The following is a 15289-nucleotide window of genomic DNA, read 5'->3' as shown; positions in this document are numbered from 1 at the left end:
ACTTCGGCCATTAAAGGCAGTTTATCTTGCCTTGGCTCAGTGGATTGTTTGAAGGTATTTCAGAGGAGACTGCACTCATTTGTTTTGTGAATGAAAGGGTATAACTAACCTCCTCAACAACCAAGCTTTTAGATGGCTCTTCGCAAGTAATGCTTTGTATTAACACAGTATAAGTAGTGCTAAATGGTGTGACCACCTCCCCCTCAGAGAAGACATTTCCTTTCTCTGTCTCATCAAAAGATCATCCTTCAGTGACACACACAGGGGCCCCTCTCACTTTCCAGTAAACTGCAGATTTGTGGTAAATGTGTTCAGAATGTAGTCCTATATGTGATCTAAAACTGTGGGCTGTTCCATAGTTTGAGTTTTCATGTAATTACCGAATGCAAGGGCATCTGAGGTAAAGAGGACAAGAATCTGTTCCAGGCAATGTAAGAGGGTAAAGATCTGGCACAACTTTGCCACAAGCATGCACGAATCACTGGGACAGAGGAGGCAGATGTTCAAATTACAAAGCCAAACTTATGAGGTAAGCCAAAATGAGACCAGAGCGGAAAAAGAACAACTTAAAAAGAAAAAAATCCAAATGGTTTGGGACAACTGAAAGCAGAGTAGATGAGCAGTCGCCAAATCATTCACATTAGGTCATAACAAAGATGGAGATTCCAAATGATAATCCTCATGCTAGCTAATCAGCTGTCTATGATATATTAGTACCAAGGTAACACTTCATGTAGCCTCATCTCTGAGTTGTGCAGTGAAAATGGAGAAAATGACATGCTGCTACTAACTAGCATATACTACTGCCATTTTCCTGAATGATATTACCTGAACTTAATGAACTGATATGACCTGCTACCTCCTCTCAGCCTGGCAGGACACACTGTTCCTGTTTCTGTGCCTACAATTGTTACCCTATCTTACCAGTAGGTGTCACTAAAGAGGGAGAGAGCTTTTCCTCCTCTGCATCACACTGGATCTATCTTTAGAAAAAGCGTACAGATTGCCCATCTAGCTAAATTATATAAATAATAGTAGTAGAATAGCATATATAATATAAACTTGAACAAATACATGTCAATAACTGTTCAGTTTTGTGGACTGAAGGAGTTGCTGTTAATTGCATAACACACTTATGATAGTGGTGTTAGCTGGTGATTCAAAAGGCTTAAAAAACTACAACAAAGAATGATAGAAAGTCCATCAGAAAATGTGATACACTGGTTTAATAAATGCAGATACCTCAATGTGTAGACACCCTCAAATAAAATAACCTCAAAAAAATGTTCAACGCACCATGGATACAAAGCCATAGTCACAGGTAACAGTTAAACATGAAATGCTACACCAGACAGTACAGGGACACAGAGGAAAAAAGGCCTCTAAATAATGATTTTAGTAAGATACTATTCAAAGAGAAATCATGAGAAATAGAGCTAAATGATGGTTAGTCCTGTGTATCAATTTTGAATGGGATAAATAAATCCATTAAAAATCCAGTCACTTCACAGTATGTCACATTCTACCTGAGATTATACACTTACGGTCGAAATTATGGATTACTTCAGCACATACAAAAGTTTGTAGTACCCAGCCATCTGATAATGATCTCACAAATGTTGCCGATGATCTTACATCATGCACTGGCCACATGACTAAAACCTTTTGGATGCAACAAAGCATATCATAAGTCCTGGCCTTTAGTAGAGAATAATGTCACTCAAGTTGGATGGATGTTTGACAATTATTTACAAATACCAAATATGGAACATCTTCAGATGATCATTTCACATGTAGGAAAGCAAAAGCCCAGTGCTCCAGTAGCCAACCACACGTATATTCTGTAATCAAGTATAATCCTAATATCATGTACACCACAAAACAGTTCTGAGTAGACATTCGTTTCTTGAGGTACGTATACTTCCCCGCTTTTGTGTGATGTCGTGTTTGCATATGTGTGTGTGAGAAAGCATGTGTGCCTGTGTATGTGAATGGGTGAATGTTTAAGTGTATGTTTTCTATGCAGCTTAAAGCGAAGGGTCATTGACTGTTTAAATAGCCGAGTCTCCTGCAAAGTATTTCAAAGATCTCAGCGACACACAGCACAACGGTGATGATGGTGAAAATGTACATAGCACTGAGGAAGATGGTCTTCTCAAAGTGCTCAGGCACCATACACTTGGTGAAGTTGTAGGCTTTCTCCAGTGCGCTTGCATCACACATGTACAATGGGTGCACTTGGAAGCCAAACAGGTGGCTTTGGAGCCAGAAGGCCACCACTTCAAGAATGATCCGCAGGAGCACAGAGATGATGTAGAAGACAGTGTAGATGGGCCGCTCTAAGATGTCCTCTTGGTCAATGTTCTTGCAAGCAGCGTAGAGGTGGAAAACAGCCCCAGGTACGAGAACAGTCACCAGTTGTAAGGCCCAAAAAACCTTATGAGGAAGGGCAAGAAGAGTCTTGTAAGTAATTCTTACATTCATCACTATCATGTCTAAAGTGGAGAAACAGTACTCCAGTGATACAAGGCTTAAAATGTTATGACATCCACACATTTTTTTAAATGTCATTCAATGGCATTCGAAATGCATTTCAATTGAGTATATGTTTGTATTTCTTTTTCTGAACACCACATAAAAACTTCAAACACTACAATAACAAAAAGTAAGGATGGATTTCCTGTACCTGCGGAGTTATCGGTCGAAACTGGTTATAACAGAAGAGGTTGAGTTCCCTGCTGTCTGGGTCACAGCTGAAGTGAAGGGCCTCATTTCCATAAACTGCAAATCCCAGAACCCCCAAGAAGAACATGCGCACAGAGCCAAAGAACAAAGTGTGGAACTGGCCAATCACAGTGGGAGGCCGCAGCTGGATCATAAAAACAGGACAGATAGATAGATACATGAATAGATAGATAGATACACAGACAGAGAGACAGACAGATAGACAGACAGATGGATGGACAGACAGTAAGAACACATAGAGAGGCAGATATAAAGAGGATATTAACATTCAAGGAAATTGGCATATCATTTATCTTGAACAAAAACAGCCCTTTTTCTTAACTTTAAAAGAAAACACAACCCCATGGTTTATCATTTATGCTATGAAAAACAAACAGTAACCGCAATCCAAATAGGTAAAACTGAGAATCGATACTTTCACACAATCTTGTTGTGACACAGACGAACCCTCTTTTTTCCCTAGTCTTTACTGATAAACAAAACACAACATTCCCCAATACAGTCCACTGGATACTCACACATCCTTCATAGAAATTCTTGATGTAGTTTAAAGACATTGTTTAGTCCCTTTTCTATAAGTTCTGATAATCTCTGGTGCTTGGCCCTCATTGCCGAACTGCTGGCATCTGTCAAACTTTAGCTGTAACTCTCTGTTGCTCCGAATGACCTTTGCAGCAGTGCAAAGCCCCTGTGAATGCATGTTTCCTTTTCATTCCCCTAGACTTGCACCAGTGTACTCACGAGGTACCCAAACCCAACAAAAAGGGCAACACAAAAGCGGTGGACATGTGCTCCCTTCATAATCCCCCCTGACCTCCGTCAGCAAAAAAAAAAAAACACCGCCCTCGCACTACACAGCAAAACAGGAGAGAGGGAGACCACTTCTGGTTAAAGCTTTCTGAAACAAATATATGTTTTGCCTTAAAAACAGTATGGAAAACCAGAACATGTGAAACATACTGATGAACAATGAATACATATTTGAATGTAAAACAAAAAAACAATTAATTTTAGATTTATTAAAGGTCCCATTGGTGTAAAGAGTCAGAACATCTGCAAATGCATTCCAACGCATTCTACAAAAACCCCCCTCTGTAAGCCTGGAAAACAAAGTTGAAGTAAACCCAAGCCAAACACAAAAGTATTACTCAGACAGAATGCATATGACTCTTCCCCCCAGTACGTCAATGGTGAAAGTATCCCCACTAGGCAGGTAGAGGAAGCCCCTAAAGAAAAGAAAAAGCCACTGCACCAAGCGGAGTCCAGGTGGTGAGTTGTTGGTCCTCCCCATCTGGTTGGAGTGCAGGGTCTTCCTTCACACCAGCCCTGATCCATCAGAGAGCAAGCTGGAAACAGGCTCCATCCAGGGTGCGCCGTTTCCCCTCTCCTCCCCCCCCCCCCCCCTCCCTTCAAGGCAAGCGCAGCACGAGCTCCACAGACAAAGCAGGTCAGATCGACATGATCGGAGGTCTGACGCTGAAAACGGCTGTGGGTGGCGGAGGGCTACTGAGCGGAGGGTCTGAATAGCAGCTGGGCCGTCTGTATACCGTGTGGACAGAGAGCAGAGCCACTGGCCTGTTACAATGCCCTCTCTGCAACAGAAGAGCAGCGAGTCAACATAAAAGCTCCAGGCTTTTCAGCTGGATGACCTGTGTGTGCTCAGTAGCCAAGGGAAAAGAGGAGAACTGCTTTAAATAGAGAGATGGATTCAACAAACCAACGCCTCACAAGCCCCTCAGCATTGTAGGCTCTTGTTTTTAATGGCCATGTTTGGTTTACCACACTTGTACAGTATGATTCGGATTCCCATGATGGCAGAGAAAATAGAATGCTTACTTAGTACATTTTGTTATCAAATATCAAAATAGTGAAGTAAGTCCCCATTTTGTTTTACATTAGTCACTTGGAATAGTTTGTGTAGTGTCTTTATAATTGCTATAAACAACTATAAATATAAACTATAAACTATAAACAACAATATGATAGACCCACAATGCATCACTGAATGGTAAAGGAGGAGCTGATCAAATGTTTTTTGCAACCATAAAAGAATTGTTGGCCAGCACTAACACAGTCAACGGAATTCAAATTAATTCCACTATGGAACATAAAGTATTGAACATAAAAATAACACAGATATAAGATAAGACAGACAGACATCAATCATCATGCTACACAATGTCCTTATGAGATGTCTCAGCATCAAAGAGTTGCCATGAAAATAGGAAATATTGGTGAAATAACAGTGCTGGCTGGATATAGGCCTATTGGCCTCCAACAAAACATATTTTACAATCTACATTCCCTGAGAGGTTTGTCATTTAGGCTATCAATATAAACAGAGGGAAAGATAAAGGAGCCACATGAGAGATTCATAGACATGGTTACATGGTTACATGGTGTGGTTAAAATAAAATATTTGAATTTGAGTTTGAAAAGGCATGAAAAGGCCCCTATGTAAAACCCACTGAATAAACTGTCCTGACACCTTACCGGTTCTGAGGTGCCACTATATCAACAAAACAAGACCATGACACCAAAAGAACCTTTGTTATTTAGTGGCACAAACACTTCTGTAGCGTATGTGACAGGACACAACGTATGTTAATCTTGCAGGGCTAAACTAGAGAATGACTTGATGATGAGGGTTTGGGCATGATGGGAACCGACTGGCCACCCTGGTGCCCCCGTAAGCCATCTGTGGGCCCTTCATCTTCATAAATGTCAATCAAAGGGGGGCGGCGGGACTTCAGTCTGTGGTCACTCTTTACTAAACATTTGCACAATATAAAAAAATTGTCAGGCTTCCGTTTCAGTCTTTGGTCTACACTAACGTTAGTGTTAAGAGAAAGTAAACAACATATATCCAATGTATGGTGTTTCCATCAGCAAGAGATACTTTTTCCATTACTGGGTAATCTCTCTGACACTCCTTTTATCTTTCGGAGGTTAGTTCTAGTTGCAGCACATGGGTTTATTTTGAGGACTGACTATCGCAGCTGCTGTGTGGGTCTGAGAGTGTGAGTGTGTGTGTGTCCATGTGTGTGTGTGTGTGCGTGCTTCCTGGCAGCCCCCTCTCACTCCTTTCCACTCCTCTTCTCCTCACTGCCGGTGCTGGTAAGTAGCACTTCAATATTCCCATTAGTCTTTGAAGCCTTGCTGCAATGTACACTGAATAGATCTCATGCATGTTGACTGTTTATATGTGACTGTTTACTTAGTGTACCTGTGTTGTTGTATTTCCTCTAAAGTTTAGGCGGAGTGGTATCCAGAGTGAATGTCACATGTTGTCTCTGGGTTAAGTGTGTAAAGCTACTCCATATTAGGGGAGAGCATTCTCTTATTTCCCTAGACATTCAGGAAAAGTTAATGACATCAGCAGAGTATGTTGACATAATCATTTGAAATAGACATGGCTGTTCTGTTCATGTACTTAAGCCTGTTGAAACTTGTTGCCCCATGTCCATGTCCTTGATCTAGTGCTGCTGCAGTAAGATACTAGTTGAATGTTGAGTGCTATTTACGTATCTGTTGACTGTTGTCACCCACAAATATTACAAGAAAATGACTGCTGATAATAATTCGTTGTGTGTAGTGTTTCATGAATAAAATAGGCCCTGATGGAAAAATGGAAAAAAAGCTCTGGTAACAAATAGATAACTTGACCATATTAAGGAGGTCCCAGAATAGACAGCTGGCCCCAGAACAGGTGCCATGTGCCATGCTTGTGAGAGCAGTAAGATGGCTGAACAGACTGGCTAAATTTAACCAGATAAACACTGTCAAGTCATATGGCTGCATAGTGAGGAGGAGCCACATGGAGTAAACAGTAAACAAGCTCAAGATCTCAAGATGACTTTTTCCGATTTGAATAGAGAATGTTCTGCCAAAAATCACAAAAAAAGATTTTATGCTAACTCCAATCTGTTTATAGCAATCCCAGAACAAATGCAGCCTGATGCAGTTGACTAAATAGCTCAAGCAAATCCGTAAGTTGACTGGATGTCAACTTAAAAGTAAACAGCAGAATGTTGCAGTAGCATAATGACACATTTTGTCTATCTCACTCATACACTCATACAGGACCCACCTCCCCATCTCCTCTCATTGACCTGACCTCACAATGGAGACATGCCGCAATCCTGCAAAGGGGCCCCTGGCAGAGACGTCGGTGGACCTGACTGATGAGCTGGGCTTGCAGTTGGAGGACATCATCAGCACCTACCAGGTGGTGGAGAAGCCAACAGACGCCGAGGAGGACGCAGGCACCGGGAAGGCTGTGGACTCCCCCCCACAGAAGGGTGGGAGCGCCAAGGATCAGAAGCTGGAGAAGAAGCTGCTCAAAAACCTCGGTAAGACATTCACAAACAATTGTCAGAAATCAATACAGAGCATGTCAGTATTATGGCTTTCACTGTATGTCTCTAAAAGTCATGCAACATCTGAGCCCCCTTAAACTGCTCAAAAGACTGTTCATCTCAGTTTGCTATTAACATGGACAACTCTCCACGCAACACAGATGGGGCAATCTATAGAGGAACACTGTCCAACCACATCTTCAACATCTCTGTTTATTTGTTATTTCCAAAGAATCCTTTGTTTTGGCTTACACAAGCCCCACAGCCTCAATAATATTGCCCCAAGCATTGCATAGTATATACTGGGCCATGCTCTAATGTAAGAGTGTAATATGCATGACATCTGGTTTAACGCACACTCATATGGACAAACACACACACACACACAGAGGTCACCTGGGAGCCCATAAGAGCTAGTGTAAATCAGGGTTGTCATATGTATAATGTGACCATGTTCTCCACGCTCTCCTGTTCCAGGTAAGGATGCCATGCTGCTGATGCAGAGTCTCAACAAGCTGGGCACGCCTGATCAGAAGCTGGACGCTCTCATCAAGAAACATGCTGAGCTGGTGAGGCCTTTAATGTTGATGAGTATACTCAATTCCCCTCTGATATTCCTGATATTCTGGTGAAGAAACCTCTATACTGTATATATATCTTTGTTTAGTCAGCATATACTGCTAAAGGGATAGTGCCTCTGTGCATCTATATGTTTTGGGTGAAGCATCATATTGCAACATCATAATGTGTCATCATGAATTTGAAAACATGTTATTAATCATTAATCATTGACAAATATTCAAAGACAAGGACAGTGTACTAGTAATATTAGCACCCCATGTCCTTGTGTACTTGTCTATGTTCTTCTAAGCTAAATCCAACCTCACAACAACATTGTCACCTCAACAACCTCTTCCTTGTGTCTCTGCCATGTGTGACCCGTGTGCAGCTGGAGGAGCACCGCGGCGACCAGAAACAGCTGAAGGTGCTGCAGAAGAAGCTGATGCAGGTGATGAAGGAGAAGGACCAGCTCCAGAGCGAGCACAGCCGGGCAGTCCTCGCCCGCAGCAAGCTGGAGTCGCTCTGCCGCGAGCTGCAGAGACACAACAAGACCCTCAAGGTAGAGGCAAACACCACAGCTAGTGATCACGTGCCATCCATGAAACATAAGGACAATATTGTTTTCCAAGCCTTGGTTTCCTAAGTGTAGCAGTTGATAACTAGGGAACACACCACAGAGAGTGGTTCCATATGCCACCAATGAATCATAAGGACTACTTTACAAGGCCTATGTCCTATGTTTCTTATGTTGTAACAGTTGATGACCAAAAAAGTCCCACACTCCCAAAATTTTATTGGGAGTGTGTAAAACAAGCATAAAAAACAATAAAAAATATTACTTTAACAGCTTTCGCTGTTCATTGTGAAGTGGTGTTTAGTAACAGTGGAAAGAGTCTGTTCACTGAGATTGTGTGTTTTTCCCTGCCCCTTACCTTTCGGTTGTCACCCACTCGCAGGAGGAAACATTGCAAAGGTGCAGAGAGGATGACATGAAACGGAAAGATATCACCAGTCACTTCCAGAGCACCCTCTCCGACATCCAGGCCCAGATCGAGGAGCACAGCACACGCAACACCAAACTGTGCAAAGAGAACAGTGACCTGGCAGAGAAACTGAAGGGCCTCATTGCACAGTACGACCAGAGGGAGGCGGTAGGGAGCCATCCAAATGGACACAACAGCAGAAAAAGCTTGCTCTTGCATATTTGTACAGTTATATGGCATACTTTTAGGAACAGAAGCACATATACTAGATGGATGACTGGAGGCAAATAATCTAATATAACTGTAATTATTAATATAATGGCCATAGGTCGTACAAGTAAGATTAAAAGACACCGTTATTTCAGTGTAAAAAAATGTTTCGCAATATTAAAAATATCTCTAAATAAATTGCTGATAATGTATTTCCTCTGCAGAACCTTGAGAAGGTGTTCAAACACAGAGACCTGCAGCAGAAGCTTCTGGAGACTAAACTTTCCCAGGCCAACTTGCTGTTGAAGGAGGCTGAGGAGAAGCATAAAATAGAGAAAGAACTTGTGAGTAGGACAATGAGTGTGAAATGAGTGATTTGGCTTCAATTCCAAATCAAGTCAGATACCAAATACTGTAGTATTGAAATCTGGAATTTCACATGGTTATGCATGTGTGATGTGCAAGTTTAAACATCAAATGGAAATATCACATTAGAGTGTGGTATGCATAATGCAATGGATCAGTACTTTATTCTGAAGAAATCTCATGTTAACATTTTGAATGCAGTAATTAAATAAATACCAATGACTAATGAAGCATTGTTTTTTGTCTGCTGTCAATAGCTCCTGAAGCAGACTGCAGAGGCAAGACTGACAGTTAAACTTCTGAGAGAAGCTGAAAATGACATGAAAGCACAAGTACGCTGCTGATAAACAGATTTGCTTAATTTGATCTATCCGATTTTTTTTATTGACTTTAGCCTGTCTGACTGATGCCCTTTTGCTTTTTGAAGCTTGCTGTGTACTCTGAGAAGTTTGATGAGTTCCAGGGCACTGTGTCCAAAAGCAGTGGTGTGTATGCTAGCTTCAAGCAGGACATGGATAAGGCAAGTCTCGTTTAATAACTGCTGCACATTAACTCATCTGTATGACCACTAATGGTAAAAATGGTAAATAGACTCGGTACTCTTCCGAGCACTCAAAGCACTTTACAGTTTCTTACCTCACATTCACCCACACACACACACACACTCGATGGCAAAGGGCTGCCATGCAAGGTGCCAACCTGCATACTAAGCTCTATCAATAATAAAGCAATGGGATAAACAGTTATTTCAGTTGACCTAAGTAAATGAAAGATAATAATTGTGTTGTCCCTTTGTAGATGTCTAAGAAGATGAGGAAGCTGGAGAAAGAGGCAAATGGATGGAAGTCTCGCTTTGATGGCTGCAACAAGGCCCTGGTGGACATGGTCTCAGAAGTAGGTTAATCTACTTTAATTAAAGCAACACCAAAGAACTTTCCCTCTGTTGCACACACGCTTTTTGTTTATCCAGCACCGGCTTTGCAAATAACGATGTCCACAGACAGAATCAGGTAGAATATTTTGCATGACTTATAAAAGTACGATGTATTGCGATGCAAGTCAAATTTGTAGTTCCTTATGTCTCATTCCATCGAACTACTGAAACGATTTTGGAAACATTATTTTAAGGTATAAAAAACTCTTTGGTGTTCCTTTAAATGTAATTTACAGTTGGAAATGTTGAAAAGTCACCAAATTTGAATGTGTGATTGCTTCATCTCTGCTGATTTTTTATTTATTTTGTAAAGCACTACTGGGTTTGATGACTTGGCTGTATAGTTAACTATCTATTCTGAGACTGAAACAACCCATGTTCACATTCAAAGAGGATCAAAAACATACCATGCTTTTAGAAAAATGGGGGATGCTAGGGGATGTTACCTTCAAAAGGTTTTCTCTGACAATTAAGATCCACACCAGGGAAAAAGGAGAAATGCTCAGTGAGTTTTCAATTCTAACACTTATTTTTTCTTTGATATGTATCTCAGAAAGTGGTTCGGGACAAAGAAATTGAGCTCATGACAACGAAGAACCAGAAGCTTGAGCAGCTCTGCCGGGCTCTGCAGGAGGAGAGGAAGAGCCTGCACCAGAAGCTCCAGGGGGCAGACAAGGCCGGAGCCCCCGTGGAACAAACACCTGCAGTGGCTACAGCAGAGACACCTGCAGCTGCTCAGGCAGAGACACCTGCAGCTCTTACAGAGGAAAAGCCTGCTACCTCCGGGGAGAAGAAGAAGCCTGCAGAGACATCAGAGGAGAAGCCCAAGGAGATGGAGACGCCGGCTCCACCAGCACCTGTTACAACACCAACTGAGCCACCGAAAGCTGCTGCCGCCACCCCGGTATCCCCACTGACCAAAGAGCTGTCCAGTCTGAAGGCCCAGCAGGCGCGGCTCAAGGAGATTGCCGCCAACTTCACCATCTCTCACATCATACCTCAAGACGTTCTGTTGGCGGCCGGGCAGAGTGACTCTGAGGACGAGGGCGAGCACAAGGAGGCCACAGTGGCCCCACAAGAGCCTGCAGGTGCCAGCGTGGTTGCTAGCCCTGAGCAGACACAGAATCAGAGCCCAGAGCTGGAGAAGGAGCCTGAGTCCTTACCGGCCCCTGTAGAGGAGCAGCAGAGTGTGGAATCAGTGCAGGTCAATGGCTGCCAAGCAGAGACCCTGGTATCCGAGCAGCAGGAAAAGAGGGATAAGGAGATGGAGAGTGTTGACTAAATATCCTCTAAATGGCTTTCATTTTTATTAAAAAATAATAACCATTTTACATTGACACTGCCTTTCTTTGTAATAATAAAGCCAGCAATAAAGCTCAACTGGATAATTATGGTTGGAGATATGCATCCTGTGTCTGTTTATGGACATGAAAATTATTATATTGATTAGAATAGAACAAAGTACCATAAAACATGAAGGGGGAAACAATCGATTTTCGTACGCCTAGGTCGCGTTGACACAGTGGAGGGATTGCTTAACACATCTCACTTACTATAAATATCTTTGCTGAGACTTTGATACATACCAACGGTCGGCAAAATGGCTGAGACGACGGCTGACTCTCCTGAAACGCTTGTAAACACATTGACAAAGTTTATTTTAACCGGGAGAAGCTTACTACAAATTGCACAAGGAGAAGTCGTAACTGGTAGGCTCTGGAATAATGCGAACTGCGTTCTTGCTTTTCGAACATCACTATCTAGTTCGCTAATTGTCTGAAATTTACTTATCTAGTAGCCTAACACTGTTATTATCGTGAATAATGTGAATAACTACCTTGGAGGACTTAAAATTGGCCTGTGGACAGAGGCTTACCAAAATAGCTCCTTGCAGTTTAGCCGAAGGCTAACCATACTGTCTTTTCCTAACTGAGAAAAATGTCTTACTTATTTATTTAGGATCCTTGCAAGATTTCATTAGGAACAAAATCAGTATTGAGAGACCAAAATCACTTCTGGGGTTGATCGCAGCAGGGGCTGAATTATACAAAGGGTAATACAATATTAATTACAATTAGGGCAAATTAAATTAGTTTCATCATCAGACCTCTGCTCTGAAGTCTCTTTCAAATGCCCTGCAGTTTATCTGTGAAGAAGAAAAAGGAAGCGGAGGACCTTTGGGGCAGCAAGTTCCGGTATGATATAGTTTAAGTTATTTCAAAAAGGCTTCCGCACTACTTGAAGAGTGATAAAAATAGCCTACAGAGTTAGGCAAGCCCTTTTTAAAACAAAAATGATAGGATGAGATTGAACACTGTCCATGTGTGACCTGCTCTGTAATCTTTAGATAAGATAACAATGTGATAAGGATGTAGATGAGGCCCTCTGTTTGGCGGTCAAATTTCATAAGACATTTTTATCACCTCTCTTTTAGCCATGCAGAAGTACGAGAGGTAGTAGAGGACCTTTTACAGCTCGGTGTACGTTGACAGTCTTTCTTCTTTCTCCTCTAAACCATATTCATTTCCAGGTCATTCAGACACATAATTTAACCATTTCCCCAATGGTCTTCTGCAGGCCGACTGGGATGCATTCCTGGAGGGGCTGGACAATGAGCTTCAACCAAGGAATGATGCTCTAAGCCAGACAGTGGCAGTGACCTCTCTGCCAGCTGAGACTGTGTTCACGGATGGCCGAACTGGGGCGTGAGTTGGTACATGCAGAACTCAGTCACCTATGCTCATGCAAAGTGTCTTGTTATTCTTCTGGGGTGATGGATAATGTTTTAACCTGGAATACTTACAAAAGAGGTCATTGTCAATGATTGCATCTTTGCACGTTTTCATGGGTGCTTCTCTCTTTGTATGCATTATATTTGTATGCAGTGATGTGAGTTTAAGGAAATACTTGGGGAAAGGCAATAAAACCCTGCTGGTTTTAATTCGGCAGTTCTCCTGCCTCCTTTGCCGCCTCCATTTCAAGGAGCTACAGGCCCGTCAGGTATGACTTCCCCCGGTCATCTCCACTGAGCTATCTGTCTGTCTGTGGAGCTTAGAGTCTGGCAGTACAGGCAGTTGGAATAACAATACCTTGTGCCACATATGTGTACTGGACACTTTCAGAAAGAGAGACAAACTGGAAAAGTTTGTGTCAAGAACTGGCATTTTTTAACACAGTTCTCTTTGCCTTGCAATGCTGTGTACATATGCTTTGGGTTTCATTCATGTTGAAAGTATACCATCTTAATATATGTTTTCCTGTTAAGATGTAGAAGTCCCTTCTAGAGATATTGCAGAATGTAGTTGAGGAATCAATATTAAAATCAGTGTTCTCAAATGTGGTATGTTTTTTTAAAGGAATGTGATTAAAATAGAATGACACATGCGTACATTCTGGTATACATTAGTTCGCTGAGAAAAAAACTTTTAAAGCCGATTTACAGCACACATGTCCTGTGTTTACTGCTCATAGGAGGACCTAGATCAGAGATCCATCCGAGTGGTGGTAGTTTCATTTGGCTGCCAGGAGGGGGCACTAGACTGGCTAAAGGAAACAGGTTGCCCTTATGACATGTTGCTGGACCCACAGAGGAATGTAAGCCAAACTCTCACCTATGCATCTTATCATCCTTGTTGTAAATAAAAACATCTGTATACTCTTGAATAGACTCATCAGTTAGTTCAAACTAAATTATGTTATGATTTTATAATGTAAAGGCGACTGTTTTATCAGGTGTACACTGCATTTGGCTTTGGAGTGTCTCTCTTACGAGTCTTGCGTTTTAACAACATGCTTCAGTACTCTGAGTTTATCCTCAGCAACCTTGAGTTCCCACGGCCGTTGCCAACTATTCAGGATGATATGTTCCAGGTGGGTCTCCCTCACTAAATTAAGGGTTAAGACAGGTGTTTAGTTGACCCCATTTGCAGCTGTAGTGTAAACACATGTTGAAAATTCATGATGAAAAATTACATATACATATTGGGTGTTCATTTATGTTGTGGTTTTATGTGGTTTTATAATACTGCATTAAGGGCCAGATGCCCTCTAATTTTGCTAGATATTTGTTTGCCTTGTTGACTGCAATCGTTTAGTGCAGTCATCATGATTTGAAGGTGTTTACATTGGAGTGATGCACTTTCTTTCAGCTGGGTGGCGATGTTCTCCTGGATGACTGCGGTAGAGTTCTCTTTTCACACAGCTGCACCAGCCCCTTGGACAGGCCAGGAGTGGACGACATCCTATCTGCCATCAGTTAACCACTGTATATAAACAAGGAAGCATGTCACAATGTAAACCCCAAAATTGAAAATGCCATAAACATGGCAAATAAATGATGACAATGATGCATCCCACTGTCCTTTGACTGTAGGCGTAATTGACACTCCTACTGCTCATCAAAGTAAGGAAATCACTGCTCATGTGTTGGATTTGTGTCACTATTTTAAATACACAATATTATCCCTTGTTTTATTATTATCAGCACTGAATCTCTTTACAAGATAGTGTTGAAGGTAAATGTGGGGGATTCCGTCATTAAGGTGTTCCTCCAAGAATTGGGTTAGACAACAAAATAATTTGTTTCAATGAGATTATCCATTAGTGGAATCATATTCATGGCTTTCTTAATCAAAACAAAATCAGAAAAAGTTTACCTCAGAAGAAAGCCAGAGCCCGGGAGTCTCTTTGTACACTGTACGTTTTGTCTGTGTTCTATAAAAGTTCTGGATCTGCAGTATATGTTTGCAACAGTAAAGCCATGCACAGCAGGCTATCTGAGTGTCACATTCCTACTTGGTATGTGGTCTCTGTTTGGACAGGAGTTCTGATCATGGACACACATTCATGGAGCTATTGACAGGAAGGAAGCACCCAAGGGGTCAAGGGCCAAGACTGCAGAAGAAAGCCTCAGAATATGACAGAAACAGGAAAATAATTCTGATTCAGAACAATCAACTCAAACTCTTGTCAAATAGGCCTATACTGTATACCTATATACCTGTAAAGTATCACCGACACTTTCAGTATAAATACATTTGTCAATGTCATGCAACCAGGCAACTTTTGTTGCCAAATCTTACCCTGTTGCCTAAATAGCCTACCCCCATTGCCTTACAACAAATGATGGGTGT

General features: G+C 41.8%; 3 protein-coding genes across 3 annotated transcripts; 2 read left to right on the top strand and 1 right to left on the bottom strand.

The window, feature by feature from the left end:
* Positions 1-2040: 2040 nt before the first annotated feature.
* On the bottom strand, positions 2041-3302 carry LOC143138849 (gap junction epsilon-1 protein). Its single transcript, XM_076299268.1, has 3 exons — positions 3264-3302; positions 2687-2869; positions 2041-2436 (listed from the first exon to the last, which is right to left on the bottom strand). Exons 1-3 carry the CDS (start codon positions 3300-3302, stop codon positions 2041-2043), a joined length of 618 nt encoding a protein of 205 aa, XP_076155383.1.
* Positions 3303-5796: 2494 nt separating this feature from the next.
* Positions 5797-11556, top strand: txlnbb (taxilin beta b). The gene is made up of 10 exons (XM_076299264.1): positions 5797-5862; positions 6829-7097; positions 7581-7672; positions 8053-8223; positions 8621-8815; positions 9082-9201; positions 9481-9555; positions 9651-9743; positions 10022-10117; positions 10711-11556. The coding sequence occupies exons 2-10, from the start codon at positions 6869-6871 to the stop codon at positions 11437-11439; spliced, it is 1800 nt and encodes a 599-aa protein (XP_076155379.1). The 5' UTR covers positions 5797-5862; positions 6829-6868; the 3' UTR covers positions 11440-11556.
* A 130-nt stretch (positions 11557-11686) lies between these two features.
* LOC143139335 (uncharacterized) lies at positions 11687-14597 on the top strand. Its single transcript, XM_076299940.1, has 9 exons — positions 11687-11866; positions 12117-12210; positions 12299-12352; positions 12592-12637; positions 12735-12862; positions 13043-13157; positions 13629-13751; positions 13890-14027; positions 14306-14597. The coding sequence occupies exons 1-9, from the start codon at positions 11758-11760 to the stop codon at positions 14414-14416; spliced, it is 918 nt and encodes a 305-aa protein (XP_076156055.1). The 5' UTR covers positions 11687-11757; the 3' UTR covers positions 14417-14597.
* The last annotated feature ends 692 nt before the right edge of the window (positions 14598-15289 follow it).

Source organism: Alosa pseudoharengus, unplaced genomic scaffold (genome assembly GCF_046254945.1).
Source record: "Alosa pseudoharengus isolate Yale_2024_CS ecotype anadromous, Long Island Sound unplaced genomic scaffold, YU_APseudo_1.1 YU_APseudo_1.1_scf_22, whole genome shotgun sequence".
Classification (NCBI taxonomy): Eukaryota; Metazoa; Chordata; class Actinopteri; order Clupeiformes; family Clupeidae; genus Alosa; species Alosa pseudoharengus.
This window is presented reverse-complemented; position numbering and strand designations above follow the sequence as displayed.